General features: G+C 47.3%; 1 protein-coding gene across 3 annotated transcripts in view; it reads right to left on the reverse strand.

The window, feature by feature from the left end:
* The window catches only part of NFIC (nuclear factor I C), a 179,951-nt gene extending 162,662 nt beyond the window's left edge, over window positions 1-17,289 (reverse strand). For 2 of the 3 annotated variants that reach the window (XM_081959273.1, XM_081959271.1), the window contains exon 1: window positions 10,170-10,430. In XM_081959273.1, coding sequence (XP_081815399.1) covers window positions 10,170-10,199 — 30 coding nt within the window. In that variant the 5' untranslated portion in view covers window positions 10,200-10,430. Of the gene's footprint in view, window positions 1-10,169; window positions 10,431-16,479 lie in introns of those variants that run through there. The other variant, XM_081959272.1, reaches the window with a different exon arrangement.
* Window positions 17,290-19,061: the final 1,772 nt, after the last annotated feature.

The following is a 19,061-nucleotide window of genomic DNA, read 5'->3' on the forward strand; positions in this document are numbered from 1 at the left end:
AGAGAAAGAGAAAGGGAGAGAGAGAGAAAAAGGGAGGGAGAGAGAAAAAGGGAGAGAGAGAGAGAGAAAGAGAAAGGGAGAAATAGAGAGAGAGAGAAACAGAGAGAGACAAAAAGAAAGAAAGAGAAAGGGAGAGAAATAGAGAGAGAGAGAGACAGAGAGAAACAGAGACAGAGACAGACATAGAAAGAGAGAGACAGACATAGAAAAAGAGAGAGAGAAAGAGAAAGGGGGAGAAAGAGAGAGAAAGAGAGAATCAGACAGAGAGACAAAGAGAAAGAGAGAGAGAGAGAGAGAGAAAGGGAGAGAAAGGGAGAGAAAGAGAAAGAAAGAGAAAGAAAGAGAAATAGAGAGAGAGACAGAGAGAAACAGAGACAGAGAGACAGAGAGACAGAGAGACAAAGAGAAAGAGAGAGACAGAAAGAGGCAGAGACAGAGAGAGAGAGAAGCCGTCAAGGACCTGGACACAACTCAAGCAGGTCACTCTAAAGTCCTGGCTAGGAGTGGCACAAAGTTTGCCAGGGCTATTTTGAGCCTTTGGGATCACATTGGGAAACTCCTCCGAGCTACAGTGGCACCAGCAGCTGCCGTGGCCACCTTGCCAGGAATACGGATGTTCCCAAATCCACACTGTGCTTGTGCTCGCTCCCAAAAATACAGTGTAAGAGAAATACTTGCCAGGGTTTTAATCTTTAATTGGGGAACTGCAAAGCAGGAGAGAAAGAGAGAGAGAAAAAAAAGGGGGGGAGGGAAGAATAATAATAATAATAAATAATAAATATTTATTTCTTAGCCGCACCCTCTCCCGAAGGACTCGGGGCGGCGTACAATGAAACATATGAAATAAATATGGACAAAACAAACATATAACAGAGACATATACCGAGACATACACAAGGAGGAGGTCGGCTGATAAATAAAACAATTAAAATACAATATTTAAAAACCCCTAGATAATTAAATATAATTAAAATACCCAGTAAAAGCCCGTCAGGAGCCATATGGTTAGATCAAAGTTGAGCCAGGCCAGCTGCTTGGAATAGGTGGGTCTTAAGCTTAATACGAAAGGAGCGGAGGTCAGAGGTATTCCTAATATCCGGAGGGAGGTCATTCCACAGGGCTGGGCCCGCCACAGAGAAGGCTCTACTCCTAGGCGCCGCCCCCCGACACTGTCTTGTGGACGGCACCTGGAGGAGGCCCTCTCTGTGCGAGCGGATTGGTCGCAGGGATGTATGGGGCAGAATACGATCCCGCAAGTAACTAGGTCCTGAGCCATGGAGCCCCCTCCATGCCACTCTGAATTCAGAGAGAAGCTGATTTATCTCTCAGCTGGCTGGTGACATTCTGTGCATGCCTGGAATAGAGCAGAAGCAATTTTGGGGTGACAGCAAGGGGGAAATTTCAAGCAAAAGATTTCTTTTCAGAACTAAATCAACCATTTAAAATCCCCTAAGGGGGTGTTTTTCCATAAAGACATACAGCAAAATTATAGCTAAAGAACCATAACTCCAGTTCTTGAAGAGCCTCTCCCAACTCAATCCTGAATGCAAAAACGCTGGCCATTTCCTCGGATGCTTAGCTCTGTTTTTGAAATTTTGGGTTTAGGAATTCAGTGACTAGTTTTCAGATAAAACCCAATGAACGACAGAATGCCTGATAAAACAAAACAAGAGGACTCAGATCAGCAGAATTTTACAGATGGAAATCAGGGCTAAAAAGCCTGCAGAGATTCTCAAGTCATGGCAGTGCAGGGTTGTCCCAAACGTGCTTTTTCAAAAGGCAACTGGGCATTCCACGTTGTAATAAGAAACAGTCAGAACTGAAGAAGCTTCTTGGATGAGAAGCGAGACCTCTTCCAAGGAAAAACAAAGGAAGTCCAGTTGCCTTTTGAAAAAGCACGTTTGGGACAATGCTAAAAGCCATTTCTCTCTAAGCCAGGGGTGTCCAAACTTGGCAACTTTAAGACTTGTGGACTTCAACTCCCAGAATTCCCCAGCCAGCCTGGCTGGGGAATTCTGGGAGTTGAAGTCCACAAGTCTTAAAGTTGCCAAGTTTGGACACCCCTGCTCTAAGCAAATCCATAAGCCTTCAGGAGAAATGTGCTGAAGGGGGCATCCTAAAAAAAATAAAAATCTAAATGTAGCAACCGAATACAACCATTTCCCTTCTGCCACTGGTAGTTCTCAGAGGTGGGCAGCTCAGCCCTTCAGATAATTTTAACTGCAAACAATTTGGTTGGATTTATACAACGGAGAGTGTGACAAACCCAGTAAAAGTATTAGGAAATTTGCAATTCAGCATGTTGTGAAAACCCAGCCCTTGATATCAAAGGTTATGTGAAGCAGGCTACTACTTTAAGCCACGATATGGTTTATTAGTTGGCAGTTGTGATGCTGTTTGTTTGCAGTTTGCGGTTGCAATGTGTTAAAGATTTAGAATTTACCATATTATAGGAGCTCATCCCTTAAGGCTCCATAACAGCACCATAATGACACTGCCCATATGTTCTTTTTGTTTCAATTTTGTGGTTCCCAAACCTACCCCTCACCACAGTTTCTGGAAGTCCTTGGCTTAATTGCTTACCATTTTGTAATCCATGAAAGGCAAGATGTAATGCAAACCTTAGCTTAATGTAACCTTTTAAATAATTAAAAATTTCTTGGAAACCCCTCTCCATACCTAGGATCCCTAGGAATCGTGAATCTTCTTCCCATAAGTATCACATAGCCACACCCAGCCTACAGTACGTCTCCATCCTATCCACTCGAGTCTTTATTCCCCGCAAAATGGATTAAAGCAGCTTCATGTAAAACATAATGGAGAAGTCATCTCGACACATGGGAGTTTTGAAAAGGGTTCAAAGTAAAGAAATATGTGCCATGATGTCATTACATACCTGGTGACAGATGTCATCAAGCAACTATTAAGTTACTTCCCCCCCCCCCATGATGACATCCTGGCATTTTGAATCATCATTGTGATGTATTGTTACAGATGTCACTGCCCAGCCATCCCTGGCCTAAGAAGTTATAGAGAATTTGGAAATGGGGAGTCTAGAAAAATGCTTATTTATTTGAAGCTACTGTTGTTATTGTCCTTAGGAAAAAGATACCCGACTTATCAAAGCTATCTTGGGGGAAAATATTTTATTTAATGTGGAAGCTTTTGTGATCCCAGTCGCTTAAAGCCTCTTTTTTTTAGAGTCAGGATTGCTGTATCTACTTTGTAAAATGGTAAGATTAATAGACATTTTGATTAATAGACACACGCCTCCAATTACGTTAGACGGTTAAATTTATAAGAAATGTATCTTGACTGAAGGGTAAGGGATGTATTTTTAGCATAAATATCTGCTTTTTTATCTGCAGATGGAAAGAAGGCAGTAGCTTTTTTAAAAAACATTTTTTTTCCACGCTAAGAAAGAAGGAGAGAAGACACTTTGTTTTAGAAGAGGTAGAAAGAATAGTATAGTAAGTAAAAGTATAGTATAGCATAGCATAGCATAGCATAGCATAGCATAGCATAGCATAGCATAGCATAGTATAGTATAGTATAAACATGCTGGCTGGGGAATTCTGGGAGTTGAAGTCCACAAGTCTTAAAGTTCCCAAGTTTGGACACCCCTGTTCTAAAGTGACATATAACCACAAGTCAGCCCAAAATTTCCATTGCTCAGCAAGGTGTTAGGTGAGTTTTGCCCCATTTTATGAACTTGCTTGTCATAGTTGTTAAGTGAACCACTGCAGGTGCTAAGGGAGTAGCACAGCTGTTAAGTAAATCTGGCTTCCCCATTGACTTTGCTAGTCAGGAGGTCGCAAAAGGTGATCCCATGACCCAGGGACACGGTAACCATCATAAATACATGCCAGTTGCCAAGCATCCAAATTTTGATCCCATGACCACAGGGACACTGCAACGCTCATGTGAAAAACGGTTATTAGTCGCTTTTTTCATTGCTGTTGTAAGTGAACGGTTGTAAGTCACAGATGTAAAATCATGTCAAAAATCCAAAGTTTGATTATTTTCCCACATATTAATTATGCCCCGATTTTAATTCCCAGAAAACTTAACTCTCTTGTGATTTAACTGGCACAAAAAAAAAACCTTTCTCTAACCAGAGGATGGACATTATTCAAAGACAGGTTTAAAATCTATTCTTTCCACGTGACCGTTTTGAAAAATAGGTGCCAGAAGCAGCCTTAAGGACAAATTAAGCTGAATTTGCTTATTGATGTTAATCAAGGTGGATGCGAAGCTCGGGAGAAGTACCGAGTGACACATCGCACAGGGGCGTGCAACGTCTCCCTCTGGGAGAGAAAGAGCTGAACTTGTCACACAACCATTGCTATGGAAGCAGCAAGTGAGAATGGCACCTGGCCTGCAATTGGGAAGACCCAGGTCAATAACCCTTGAAGCTTCCCTTAATGTGCTATCTCTCAACCCAGCCTATTCCACAGAAATAGGAGGGATATTGAAATGGAAGGAGAGGAAGAGGCCATTAAGGGAGCATCCCCTGCTGGGATTTTTTTTGCTCCAAGGTAACTCCCATTTAGGGACACGGTGGCTCAGTGGCTACGTAGCTGAGTTTGTCGATCAGAAAGATTCGAATCCCTAGCGCTGCATAACGGAGTGAGCTCCCATTACTTGTCCCAGCTTCTGCCAACCTAGCAGTTCAAAGCATGTAAAAAATGCAAGTAGAAAAATAGGAACCACCTTTGGTGGGAAGGTAACAGCGTTCCATGCGACTTTGGCGTTTAGTCATTCCGGCCACATGACTACGGAGATGCCTTCGGACAGTGCTGGCTCTTCAGCTTTGAAACAGAGATGAGCACTGCCCCCTAGAGTCGGGAACGACTAGCACATATGTGCGAGGGGAACCTTTACCTTTACCTCCCATTTTACCACCCTATAATCCCTTCGTTTGTGAATTTCTTTAAAAAGAAATCCTCTCCAAGCCTGCATCTTTATTATCCCATTTCAAACATATTTACAGCCACTACTGAACCCCAAAATTTATTTTTGCTAAGCGAGACAGTTGAGTTCTGCCTCCTCTTATGACCATTCTTGCCACAATTGTTCAGTGAATCACTGCAGTTGTTAAGTTAGTAACACAGTTGTTAAGTGAATCTGCCTTCCCCTTTTGACTTTGTCAGAAGGTCACAAAAGGGGATCACAAAAGGGACCCTGCAACCGTCATAAATACATGCCAGTTGCCAAGCATCTAAACTTTGATCATGTGACCAGGGGAATGCTGCAACAGTCGTGTGAAAAATGGTGATAAATCAATTTGTTCGGTGCCATTGCAATTTCGAATAGTCACTGAAGAAACAGTTTTAAGTAGAGGACTAACTGTGCCGATGCCTTGCTAGAGGTTAAGGGACTCCTCTTGTTCGTAGGCCCCCACGAGCATAATGCAGACTGTTAAAGAGGAACATGAGTGGAGAGAAAAATTCGATCTCAGAGAGAAAAAAATGTTTGAGGGCTCAGAGGAGCTGCACTTACGCCTCAAGTAGCTTGCTGAAAATTATTGCACTGAGCAACAAATAAGGTCTCAGTTTTGCATGTGGGTCTGTGCAGATTTCCTTGGGAAAGGGGACATTTCATTACGCACCAAGTCAAGAATCAGCATGGTACAATATACAGGGAATCATCTCCATTTGCCTCATTGAGTCATCATGTGGCCTGGAGAGGCCACGTTTTTTCAGTTTCCCTGACCTGTGAAATGGGCGCAATGTATGGTTACTTACAAAGCTGCCTCAGGCCAAACAGCCAGCTCATTACATTTCTATTTCTTAAGGAAGAAAAAAATTCCCACGCTCGTGGATCCCTTATTATTTTACATCTTTGTGATTATTTGGGGGAGGGGAGGGAATTATTAATAAACTGGTTTTGGCTAACAGAACAAACCTTTTTCTCTCTCCCCCCCCCCCTCACCCCCAAATCTCTAGTCTACTGTGGCCACAGATATTTCTTTTTAGAATTCTGAAATGAACTGTGGAAGGAAAGAAATAGGACTGCCAGGAGTTCGATTCTGACCGACTCAAGATTGACTCAGCTTTCCATCCTTCCGAGGTTGGTAAAATGAGGACCCAGATTGTTGGGGGCAATAGGCTGACTCTGTAAACCGCTTAGAGAGGGCTGTAAAGCGGTATATAAGTCTAAGTGCTATTGCTATTGGGGAAGCCAGAATCTACCCCCCCTTGCCCCCCCCCCATCTTAAAAGATTCTCATGGCCCAGTCCTTCTTTGTTAGCCTAGCTTACCACAGAGGGTGGCTTTTGGAGGGAATAAGAAGATCAGGATGTATTCTGGATTGATTGATGAATCAAATGCATATAGCCATCCATGTCCCCTAAAGGGGACTCTGGGCGGTGCACAATAAATAAAACAGCCAACATAAAACAGATCAAAATCTAAAAGCCACAGTAACATAACAACAAACAAGCCACCTTGTTTGAATTCCAGATAGAAGCATAATTCAGAGACCAAGAACTATATGACCTGAACCTCTGAGATGCAAAGGACTAACTTCAGAGAATGCACTCAAGTTCTTCTGCAACCCTCTCCAAATTCCATTCTTTCTGTTTATCTGGAATATTTTTAATGGGCTGCAATTGTCCTAGATGAAGGATTAACTACTGTACACATTGTCTAATGGGAGAAAAGTTTAAATGCAAACTCCTTCGCGTTATAGCAATCACTTTCCTTAGTTCAGTAAAGAGCGTTTAATAAAATGGATCTTTTCAGCAAAAAACGGCACCTGTATCACACAGCTGGATAACTATTGGGCTAGCTGAAACACGGTAGTCCTTGCATTTGATATCGGCAGATTACAGTTCTTTGGCTTTTTTTTTTCTTTCTTTTCAAAATATTGGCCTTCCTTGCAGAAAAATAATTTTTCAGGCAGAAGTTTAAAAAGTCAAAATGGCGTCCAGAACCGTAAGAATCAAAGCCCCTTTTTTATGTGTTTGCAGGACTTTTAATTGCCAACTTCAGCTTTGTTTGACCCTACTTTCGATACACTTCTGTTTTACAGTCTGATTTAAAATAAATAAACAAATAGATCTCACGCTTGTGCCTACAGTAATGTCATTTGTTTTCCAGTTCAGGCTCTTTCTCAACTAAGGGCTAACTTTAAGGAAATACATTGTTATTTTTTTAAAAAAAGGCTTCCGTGTTCATTCAGAAAATTACAGTGCTTCCTCAGGGTGACCGTGGAAAGTAAATTGCCAAAAGGAACCGTTCAGAATTCAAAAGTTTTACATTTCAGCAGAGCTTTGAAACTGGACCAAGCATTCATTGAGTTTCGCCAAATAATTCTGCTTCTCTGCCACTCTCAATTGCTCAAGCTGGAGGCGACTGGAGTATGCCAAAAGTTTGGGAAGCCCCCCCCCCCCTTCCATCCTTTTGAAATGGCCTAAATGCCGCCTTGCCCAATGAGAAAAAAAAAAGAAAATAAAATTGCAATTGCAATCAGCCCCATTTGCTTCCCACTTCTAGTCTTCGGCCTGCTCAGACCTAGGGAGCTGAGATCTCTGTATTTTGGGCGGGAGGTTTTTTTATAGAATGCACTTTTCATTTGCAGTAAGGAAGGAGTTACACTGGGAGGAGAAGAGAGTCTTGGTGTTCAATAATTAAATAAAATATCAGGAATCGATAAGAGCGAGAGAAAGAACAGCCTGCCACGCTCCAGGGGACATAACTATAGAAAGTCCAGAGTGAGGCTGTGCCAAGTCAAAATGCGCCTGCTCAAATATTTGACCCACCACAATATCAGGCATGCTTGCTACAAAACTTGCAACAGGGGAAAAAGAAGAAAACCCACAAAACGAGGGAAGAAACTGCAACGCCAAACCAAGGCAGAGGTGCAAGGTGCCCCAAGTGGCACATGGGAGCTGTAGTCCCCAAATCACAGCAAAACAAAGGCCACTGATGGGAAGGTGTGCTCCAGGCCATGTACTTGTTAACACAACTGGCTTGCTCTCCACAGTGAGAGAAGACCCAATCTGCAGTAGAATTTCATGGCTTATCTAACGTCCCATGAGCGTTAATACAATTTCATTTGCTATTAATTCAAAATGCGAAGGACAGCATTTAAGCCAAGGCATTGTACGTTTTGTGTGCATTTTGCACAAGGTATTTGCCTGAAACTTTTCCACAAGCAATGAATGCTCCGGATTCATAGTTTAGCAAATCCGGCTGACAACTTTCTCATAAAACATACCCAGCATGAGGTGTGAATATTTTAAGGCATGAAGAAGCAGCACAGTTGTAGCAAATAACTACACACACGCGGACGCGCACACACACACACACACGCGGGATTGAACAAACGGCAGGGCACACACTCTTTCCTCCCATCTGGCTACACACTAGCACCATCTTTCACACATGCATCCCTGACATTTACATACACACACACACACACACACACACACACACACACACACACACAGAGGAAGAGCATGCAAGAGAGACCCATATGCTCAACAGCTCCAAGAAACCTTCTCACTCTGGCAGCTGCACTCCACAGCCAGCTGCACACATTTTTTACACACCTTTTCTAGTGCAGGCACATTCCCCCCCCCCCCCCCCATGTCTTTGCTTTCCTGAACACTAAAACCCTGGATGCATTCTTAGATCCAAACCCCTGAGAGACTGGGAACCCATTGCCACATGTCTTTCTCTAGTACTCTATCTAAACACACTGCACACGCACACACTTTTTTTTACCTTGCATTTTCACCTAAAGCAATCTCTTATTCCTTCACACTTCCTAAAGCGCTCTAAACATTATATATATATATATATATATATATATATATATATATATATATATATATATATATATATATATATATATATGATATATATATATATATATATATGATATATATATATATGTATGTATGTACGTACGCACGCATACACACACATATATACATATATATTATACATATACACATACACACACATATACACACACACATGTATGTATGTATGTATGTATGTATGTATGTATGTATGTATGTAAATAATGAGATAAGGGAGGAGAGCTTGTGGCTTAGAGGTTAAAATAAGTGCCTAAATGCAAAATAGCCCAAGTTCAAATCCCAGCAAGGGTATGGCTAGCTGATGAGAGCTAAATAGCTTGAAATAGATCTATACTAGTCTCCCCTCATTTATTGATCAGCAAAAAATGTAATATTCTGTATTATAAGTCCACCCGTTCCTGTTTAACCATCTGCCTGGCTCAAACGGCTGGTAGACCCTCAGGGGAGCTCCCACGTGCACCTGGAACAGAAAGAGCCACCAAAGCCAAACCTGCTTCCTCCCAAACCTTCCACCAAGTTGTCAGCTTGGGATATATACGGAGAGTTCACATGCCCCCCCCCCCACCCAGACAGACTTATGTTCCTCAAAGACCATCCGGAACCCTCAACCCGGACCGACCTTTCTGCCCCCCCTCCCCCACCACCACCACATTCGGCGGGCAAAGACCAGAGCGCGCGCGCGCGAATGCCGTGGAGAGAGAGAAAATAAATAAATATATATATAACTGTTTCGGAGTAAAAGCGGGGAGGCGCACCCGGCCGCGGGGGGGGGGGAGGAAGGAGGGTGGGAAGGAAGCTGGCAAGCGAAGAACAGAAAGTAATTAGCAAGGATTAAAACGACCTGCCGGAAAAAGGAGAGGGGAAAAAAAAACCCAGATCTGACGGCTAGTGCAGCCTCCACCGGAGGGGCTGCAGAAACACACACCGCCAGTCCTGTCCTTCCTTTCCAACCAGTCTCTCCCCGCGCGCGCATACACACACACACACTCCACACAAACACCCGCCGGCAGATATACACGCACACACTTTGGGGGGGGGGGGGCAATTGGCAGAACTACGCTTTTCTTTTTAAAAAAATAATTAAATGGAGGGGGGGGTGGAGAGAAAGGGAGAGAAGCGGACACGTAAAACCGAGCCGCACTCGCGAACCCACAGCATGCATCTGGGTGACAAAACTGCAGGGAGAAAGCAGGAAAAGCCGTGGAGAAAGAAAAAGAAAAAGAAAAAGAGCGAGACCAAGCGCGGCAGGGCGGGAAGGAAGGAAGGAAGGGAAGGAAGGGGGGGGGTGCGAAGGAGAATGTTTTTTTGGGGGGGTTGAGAAAGCCTTTTTAATTACCTGGGCGAGGCAGAGAGGTGAAGAATACATCTCGGAGCTTTAGCGGAACAAACGGTGGTGGTGGAGGAGGAGGAAGAGGGTGGCGATGATGATTGGGGGGGGGGGAGGTTTGAAAAAGCAGATCCAAGCGCAAAAGTTACTGAGTCATTTCGGCGGCGGCCGGAACAGTTTTCTTGACTCCCTCCCTCTCTCCCTCTCTTTCTCCTCTCTCACTCTCTCACTCTCTCTTTCCCTGGCGATGGATCGGTGCGGGAGGGGGGGAGAGGGAAGGGAGGAGACGGCGAGGGAGGGAGGGAGGGAGGGAGAGCAGAGGGTGGGACCAAAGGGGGGGAAGAGAAATGCATTTAAGAGGAGCGGATTTAAAAGAGCGGGGGGGGGGTGAGTGTGTGTGGGGGGGTTAAAAATAAATCAATTAAGGGCGCGCGAATCGCATCGAACCGCCGGAAGAATTTACGCGCAAGGCATATCTGTATAGAGGCGCAGAGAGAAGAAGAAGTCATAATTTTGCAATTCTTTGAATTCGGTTTACAAGCGGGTCGGGACGGAGAAGTGGCGGGGGGGCGGGGAGCACAGCGAATGACACGGAGCAGTGGAAGTGTGACCCGGGTAGGTGTCCCACGGAAGAGAGTCAGTCCTGGAGAAGAGCGCGGGGACGACCGCAGTTTTCAAAATGGGGGTGGAGAAGCAATAAAAAAAAAGGGGGGGGGGAATAACACTTGATCGCTCCGACAATCTCCCTGGGAAAGAAGGAAACGCTGAATCCATCCTCTTCCGAAGAGATCCGTCGGATCCGGAAGGGATAGAACTAAGATTCTCTATTTTTTATTATTATGATTATTATTACTACTACTACTGAACTAAGAGTTGGGGGAAGAGGGAGTGTGGATTGAGACTCGCTCCCAAAACTTTTTTTTTAAGCGTCTGGAAATAGCCCCTGAACAAGCAGGACAAAAATAAGGCTCTTTTTTCAAAGTTTTCCTAGGAAGCCCGGAGGGGGGAGGGTTGGAGGGGGGAAGCGGCAATCAAAGGCCTAAAAGGGAATTTGAAATAAAATAGTTTAAAAGATGAGGAAGGATAAAGCGTAAGGCGGTTCGGCTCCTACAGCTACACATGCAGACACAGCCAAGGCTAACCTCGTTTTCGGAGTACCGGGGGGGGGGGCGCAGGAAGACTTCTTGGGCCTTACTTCCGAGTAAGCATGTACAGACTCGGGGAGGTGAGAATTTGGGGGAAAACCAACTAAAGTTGCCCTTGAAAAAGTTTTTTAAAAATCCCGAGTGAAATGTTACTCAGGAGAAAGTGGGATTTGAGAAGCAACCTGTCGAGGCAGAAGGAGACCAGGAAAGTGAAAGGAAAGGCAAAAGGACAGCAAAAAACGCGATCCGAGGACGGGTTTGATCTCAGTAAAATCAATTCGAGTTCTCCTTTTTTTTTTTGCCTACGAGGTGGGTGTGTGTGACCCCATCTCCTGTAAGGTATCAGCATCAAGAAACTTTCTCCTACGTTTTTCTGCAAGCAAGACAGGCAGGCAGGCAAGGCTCTAGTTTGGAGAAATACTTTCCCCTTTTTATTTTTTATTTTTGCAAGAACCACCATCCTTAACCCTTTTTATCTCCCAACTGCAAACATATGTAGTTTTTTTTTAAAAAGGGGGTACAAGTTTGCCCCCTTTAACAGGTCAGTGTCAAGTCATCGACCTCAGGGCCTGGGTGTTAAAAACTCCATGTCCTGACCTGTCTCCCCTTCGCCAAGGGAATTACAGTACAGCTCTCCTATCTCCGTCTACCTGGTGCTGGGAAATCAATTAAAAAATCGTCTTCACAATAATAATAAGGTGCTGCCTCTCTGGACTGTATTGAGAAGGCTAAGGATATTGGGGAAAGAACTGTGAAGTTTTTCCAGCCGTGCATAACCTGAAGCAACTTTATTCACCAGTCCCCGTCAATTCGGTGGAAATGCTAAGCTCGCCGAGAGAGTGTGCAGTGTTTATGGAATTTAGGAAAGCAGGTTAAAAAAAAAGAGCAAGTTGAACCAATTACCTACTCAGCAACTGGAGATGGAAGAGTGTGAGTTAGTATGAGTGTGGGGTAGTATTAATTTAAAAAAAAAACAGAGCCAACACGTTTTCTTTCTCCAGGACTTTCCAACTTCCTATCTTGGAACAAGTTTCGGCTGTCACTGCTCCAAAATACGGTTTGAAAAAGCAATCTTAATGTAGATCTCCAGACGCTGGAATTCTTAGCTCTGAGAAATCTAACCCCCTCCTTGATATTCGGGTGTTTGTTCCTAGATAATGAGGTTTCTATGCCTCCCACTTCCAAAAAAAGCGGCCAGGCCGTAGCGCCAGGCAGTGGAATGAATGGAGAGAGGCCGAGTTTCTTCCCTTCTTAAATCCTCTTTTCCTCCAAGTTATCCAGCCCTTCCCACACTGGAAAGGGAGGAAGAAGAAGGTGGTTAACCAGCCTTTCTGGGAGCAGCTCCTCTCTTTCGACGGCCAACTAGAGCCGGGGGGGGGGGGCTACGCTATGCTTACTAGGCGGGTCCACCCGAAGAAAATGCCCAGCGCTCCCCAAACCTCGGAAGCGCACAGCCCTCCAGTCTGTTTTCCCGACACATCACCAGTTTCTCCACAAAGGGATCGAGATAGAGAAGCGAATCAAAGGAAACGAGGGGGATAAGAAGAAAGGGCACCTCCAGGGAGGCGGGGTAGGTAGCAGAAGAGAAAATAAATGTTTCCCTGGCAAGGCTGCCAGTTACGCGTCAAAAGCCGCAACTCCTCTACCGCGGTTAAGACAGGCGCTTCATGGCAAACCGGCTCAAATTTAGAGACTGTCTAAAGTTTTAAGAAGTCCTGTTATTAACATGGCCGGCACTCCATCTTCATCTCTGGGCCACTAGAGATTTCCCTTGCCCCCCCCCCAAAAAAAAGGAAGTTTAAAAATGAGATCACCAGAAAAACTAGCAAGTTGCCCCGCCATCCAGCCACCCACCCTCCCACGCGCACCTTAGACAAAACAAATCACAGGCAAGGCCTATGGAGTCTCTCAAGGCCCTTTAATCTGGAATTAAGGCCACTAAAAACAAGTGGGATTTACTTTTGAGCTGGGAGAGCCAGGAGCACGCTCTCTGACACGGGAAATGTATGCGAGCGCAAATCGCACGTGGACTTATTTTGCATCTTGGGAGGATTTAAATAGAAAGTGAATCCTGAGAGGGAGGGGGAGGAATAATCATAAATAATTTTTACTCCCCCCCCTTTTTTTTTTTGAACAGTTGACTGAGTAATAAATAAGTGGGTAAACAAATGCCAGTGCGCCCAAGGCTACCGCGGAGATAATTGGTGGCTTTTGAAAACGGGCCCTCTCTCTCACCCAAACCATTTAGAAAGGACCTTCTGCCCACTTACCAAAATGGCATGAGATAAAAGAACAGAAGAGGAGATTCGAAATTATTCGAGAATGAGGATTGGCCTAGTGACCTCAAGAGGAAGCTGTTGCCTAGGTCTTGGTTTCTATCTTGGCAAGGGGGTGGATATTCTCCCATAACAAGAAGAAGCGGGGGAAAAACCCGAGACACATTCTGCACGCAGAAACTCGACTAGGCAGAGTTGGCGCTTGCAGACGTTCTTTCTACCAGCTCATCTTCCAAGTGGGCCAGAAGCTCTTTTGTCACAAGATACCCGTGGCAAGATATTTAAGAGGCCAGAAGCAGCTTCCCCGGAACCACAGTCGCTAATACGCAGGGCTCCTTTGCTAAAGCAAGAGCCCACGTTTATCATCAGAAGTCTGAACTCGGGCCAGCCCAACGATTGGCCGAGTCAGGCCGAAGTCTTCAAGCCAATTCACCTTTTACAGAATTTGTCCTTTGTGGTTCCCGGCAAGTTTCCTTCTCGGTACCTTCTTGATCTACCGGCATAGACACGCTTGGAAGACCGCAATCTCTGCTGCGCCTCGGTGGGGTCCTGACTTGTCCCAAGTTAGCGCCTATACATCTCTTTTTTTCTTTCTTTTTCTTTTTCTTTCCTTTTCTTTCGCGCTCTCTGCTGGGATGTCCTTGAAAATTTTACTCCCACCCAGCGAACACCCCACTTCCAGAAAAGCTCATTCCACTCTCTGGATTGTTTTTTTTAAAAAGCCAGGAATTCCGTCTCTCCTGGTTGACAGGTATTTTCGCTCGGTTTGAGTCAAGTTTACATGAAAGCACCGTCGCTCCTGCAAAGTCGGGGGGGGGGGATTGTACAGTAACTGACGCATCAGAAAGGTGTGTGTGTAATAAAAGCAGCCTGCCTCTGGTTTAAATGAAGCCAAGACAGGCCGCGCAGAGGATCTGAGGCGCAAACTGGGGGCCCAAGCAAGCAGAACTTCTCTCTTGAAGTTTCGCGCGTCGGGATGTTCAGACGAACCCGGACACGGCGTCTCACTTCTCTGGAGCCAGATTCTCTCTTCGTTAAAAAAAAAAAACAACAACAACCCTAGGGCAAGATTCCTCGCGCAAAAGAAGGAGGAAGGTCAATTCCGGACCTATTCATATTTATTTGGGGGTAACTCCCAGGGACTGTGACTCCAAGGCGGAGAAGATTTACGCGGTGAACTGGAAAACAATCTCTGCCGAGAGAGTAAAAGGCGGGCCGCGATCTTCACTTAAGGAAAGAATGACATTAGGTCGTCTTACACCAGCCCGTCCATTCACCGCCCCTTCCTTTCCCCAATCACCCTCAGTCCTTCCAATGGGCGATCCCAAACACCCTTTTACCCGGGAGAAAGCGCCACTGCCTTTAACTTCTGAGTTTTAGGGATTCTCCCGAGCCATTTTTTTTTGGCAGGGACACACACACACACACAGAGTCCGGCGGTCGCAATTCGTCCACCAGAGGGGAAGGCAGGAGATCCGTGCAAGGAAACGCCACCCTGCTTTGCTTTGACGCAGCAGAAGTCGGCCTCGGCCGAGAGGCGCCCGCTTTGCTCCGCGCGGAGGCTCCGGTCTTAAAGGCTGCAGCTGGGGGAAAGACCGGCGGACGCGAGACCCGCAACAAGCACAAATACATCCCCCCTCCGCATCTCCAACATGAATGTTGGGGTGGTGGGGCAGCTTCCCCGATGGGTATCTGTGTACACGGGGATGAATCCTAGTCCGGGAAGGAGGGGGGCTTGAAGGAAAAGGTCGAAGAGCAAGAACTGGGAGGAGGGGGGAGGGAGGCCCGCTGCCGCAAAAGCTGCATCGGTGTGCGCGCCGGGAGGCCGCCTCTCCCCCCCCCTCTTGTCCAGCCGGTGCTCCGCAGCGGCACCTCGCAGCTTCTGCTGACGAGGCGGCCTGCCTCCTCCTGCCGCAGGGCCCAGCTCGCTTCGCCCGCGAGACAGTGAATTTTGACGCGCAAAGGGCTGGGGCACGGTGAGGCGGGGCCGGGCGCGGCGGGAGAGCCGCTCTGGAGAGGGAGTTCCTGCTCGGCCTTTCCTGAGCTGGGCGGGGAAGGCCTGGCCAAGGGCAGGCGGGGGGGAGGCCGTAGGCTCATCTGGCGCAAGAGAGGCCGGAGGGAAAGGCAGCCGCCGGAGCAGCCTTGGCGTTGCACAGCCGCGGTGGCTCTTCCCTCCCCGCTGGGCGTCATTTTCAAGTTCAGCTTGGCTCGCCCGCCCTCCTTCTCCGCCCCCTTCGCCAGAGCGGCCATTTTCCGCTACCTCGAGCCTGGGCTAAGCTGGCTGCTGCCGAGAGCGAGCGTGTGCCATACTTTTCGCCCCTCTCGCCTCCCGCCTCCTGCACAGATCTTACGCATTTCCCCCCCTCCCCAATTCCATGCGTAAAAGCGCACCGGAGGAGAGGAGAGCTATCCAGACACTCCGCAGACGCAGCTCGCCTTGGGTCTCCGCTTCTTTCTCCCTCTCAATCTCTCGTTTCACCACCGCCACCACCCGTCGCCTCCCCCCCCCCCCCGCATTAAACTGACACTAGCAACACTTTGCGGCAACCGGGAGTGGGGGACGGGTGGGACAAGGAGAGACGGGGGTCTTCTGGAGGAGGCACAATGGTTAAGTGCACCGAATCGCCGGCGCACTCTTGCAAGGGCGGGGGAAGGGGGGTCCCCACTTAATCAGAACCCATCATCCCCCCCTTCACCCTACGGGCAGTGCAACACCCCCACCCGTTTTACAGATCTCTGTTCTTTTCCTCTTGTTTTGCTCCCGGCTGAACTCCCCTCTCTTTGCCCCGATCCACCTGCCGCAGGACTTTCTTCCTCCGCCCTCCAAGAAAAGCCCATAAACTTCTCTGGGCCCCCGCCAAGGAAAGCCCAAAGATTGGAAAGTGAGGCGAAACTTACCATCACCCAAACGAAATTGGTCAGGGCGGAGGAGCGGATGGATGCCAACGGAAGCGAAGCTGGGGGCAAGGAAGAGTGGGCGCTTTTTTTTTTAAGGTCCCACCAAGTTTTTTTTCTCTCCAAAATATATATATTTATGGAAGTCGAAGGGGGTCAAAATAGTGCAATCTTCCGTCCTTTTCAGCGTTTGATCATCTCTCGGGCGCTTTCATCAGCGGGATTAGCATCTTAAGGGCAGGCAGGCAGGCAGGCTCGTGTTTTGGTCCCAGCTGGCGCCGTCCCCCCGATGGAAAAGGGGGCTAAGGAGGGGTGGGTGCTGGTGGTGATGATGTCCTTTTTTTTTGTGCAGCCCCCACCCTCTTTTATCTTCAGTTGGGGGGTTAGTTGGTGGATCACTTCGAGGATTAAATCCTTCCCGGGTTGGAGAGGGCTGGTGGATGCTTGTAACTCTATAGAGGAAACGCACACTCAGAGGTCTTAATAAGGAAGAGGTGGTAGCTGGTGAAACGGGGCAAGAGAGTAGTGATGGGGGGGGGGAGAGAAATGAGAGAGGGAAAAGAGAGAGAAAGAGACACCTCACTTTTCCTGGGACGCCCCACCCTCACCGGGGAGGGAGAGAGAAATGGCCCAAATAATAATGATTTTTTAAAAAATTTCTTCTTTCGTTGTCCAGTGCAGAGAGGAAATCCAGCTGCTTAGCAAAGCAGAGGTGATGAGGGTTTTGATCAGCAGGAGAGGTAAAGCACAATCTCTTTTTTCTCCTTTGCAAGGAAAATACCGGGGGTGGAAGGGGGGGGACACCCTCACATTTCCCCCCTCCCCCTCCGGGCTAGCACGGCTCCCGCGGCACCCATGACCGACCTCTCCCGCTCTCTTCCTCCTCCCCGCCCTCCCCAAGTCGCTAGTCTCCGCCCCTTTCCCCTCCTCCTTAACGGGAGGGGGGGTGTGAATTACAAGACGGCGGGGAGCGGAGAGATCTGGTTAGCGAAACCTCCCCTGCCGCCTCCTGTTGGCTCGCAAAGGTGATCCAAGGATGGGGTTTGTAAGAGGGATGGGGGGGAGAGAAAGGATGCCTCCCACCCACCACCCACCCCGAAGATCTAAACCGGAGATGGTACCCAGGCCTTATGATCAAAGGAGCGGGGCGGGGGGAGTAGAAGAAGAAGAGAGCAAGAAAGATAACATCGCCCGGTTGGAAAATTCTGCGCACCGTCTCTTTCCATTCGATTGAAATTAGATTTTGTTTCAAAAAGAAGAGCATTAGCGGATTCAGAGGGGGCGATAGCCCCCCCTCCCCCCCCCGCAGCAGCCACTGCAGGAGATCTCTGCAGGAGATGACCCCACGGGGACCAGAGGAGAGCACAGCTGGGGAAGCAATTAGGGGAAGATTTGGGTGGGGGAGGCAAAGGAATCCACTGGGTCTCATTCAGCAGAATTAAGCCAGAGAGGCAGCAAAGATGCTCCTTCCTATTTGAACTAAGTGATGTTATTTTCTTAAAGGTGGAGTTCTTAAAAGTGCATCTTTTCTCAATACAGAAAGAGTAAGCATCCTGCTGTACAGGTAGTTCTCGACTTACAACCATTGGTTGAGTGACCATTTGAAGTTTAATGGCACTGGAAAAAGTGACTTAATGAGCGTTTTTTCCACACTCGGTAGCCATCACAGCATCCCCGTGGTTACATGATCAAAATTCAGACTTCTGACAACTGACTCATATTTATGATGGTTGGAGTGTCGTCGTCCCCACCCCACCCCCGGACACGCGATCCCCATTTGCGACTTTCTGACAAGCAAAGTCAATGGGGAAGCCAGATTCATTTAAGAATCGTGTTACTAACCTAACAACTGCAATGGTTCACTTAACAGCTGTGGCAAGAAAGGTTGTAAAATAGGGCAAAACTCACTTAACAACTGTCTCACTTAGCAACAGAAAATTTGTGCTCAATTGTGGCTGTCAGCTGAGGACTATCTGTACAAAATATGGGCTCTTAACTCTGTCCTAGGTTGTCTGAAAAATCTCTATTCCCATGATGATGAACCTGTGGCATGCGGAACCATTTGTTAGGGCATGCGAGGTGTTGCCCTGTCAGCTCCATGCTTGAACTGGCCAGCTGACTTCAGCGTTCATTTTTGGCTGTTTTTCAGCCCCCAGAATTTCCAGGTTTCCCGTAGGGTCGTTTTTCGCCCTCCGGAGGCTTCAGGGAAGCCTCCTGAAGCCTCGGGGGGGGGGGGGGAGAGGACGTTTTCGGCCTTCCCAGTCTCCTAGAAAGCCTCTGGAGCCTGGCGAGGGCGAAAAACGGGTCCATCGCGTGCCAAAAGTGGGGGGGGGGGAGTTGTGTGCACATGCGCTCGGGAGGCCATGTGCATAGAATTGCGGGCGTGGGCACACCCGCACACGACCCCCCCCCTGCGCTCCCCTGTTTTTGGCACCCAATGGAGAAAAGGTGGGGAAATGCCATCACTGCTCTATTCTCTACACTGGGGTGTGAGGGGTGAACTCTGGTTTTACCAGTAGTCTCTGAACACTTTTACAGCACATACTCACTCATAATCTGATCCCTAACCTCTGAACCGGTATTAA

This window comes from Natrix helvetica (assembly GCF_964273705.1).
Source record: "Natrix helvetica genome assembly, chromosome: 1".
NCBI lineage: Eukaryota > Metazoa > Chordata > Lepidosauria > Squamata > Natricidae > Natrix > Natrix helvetica.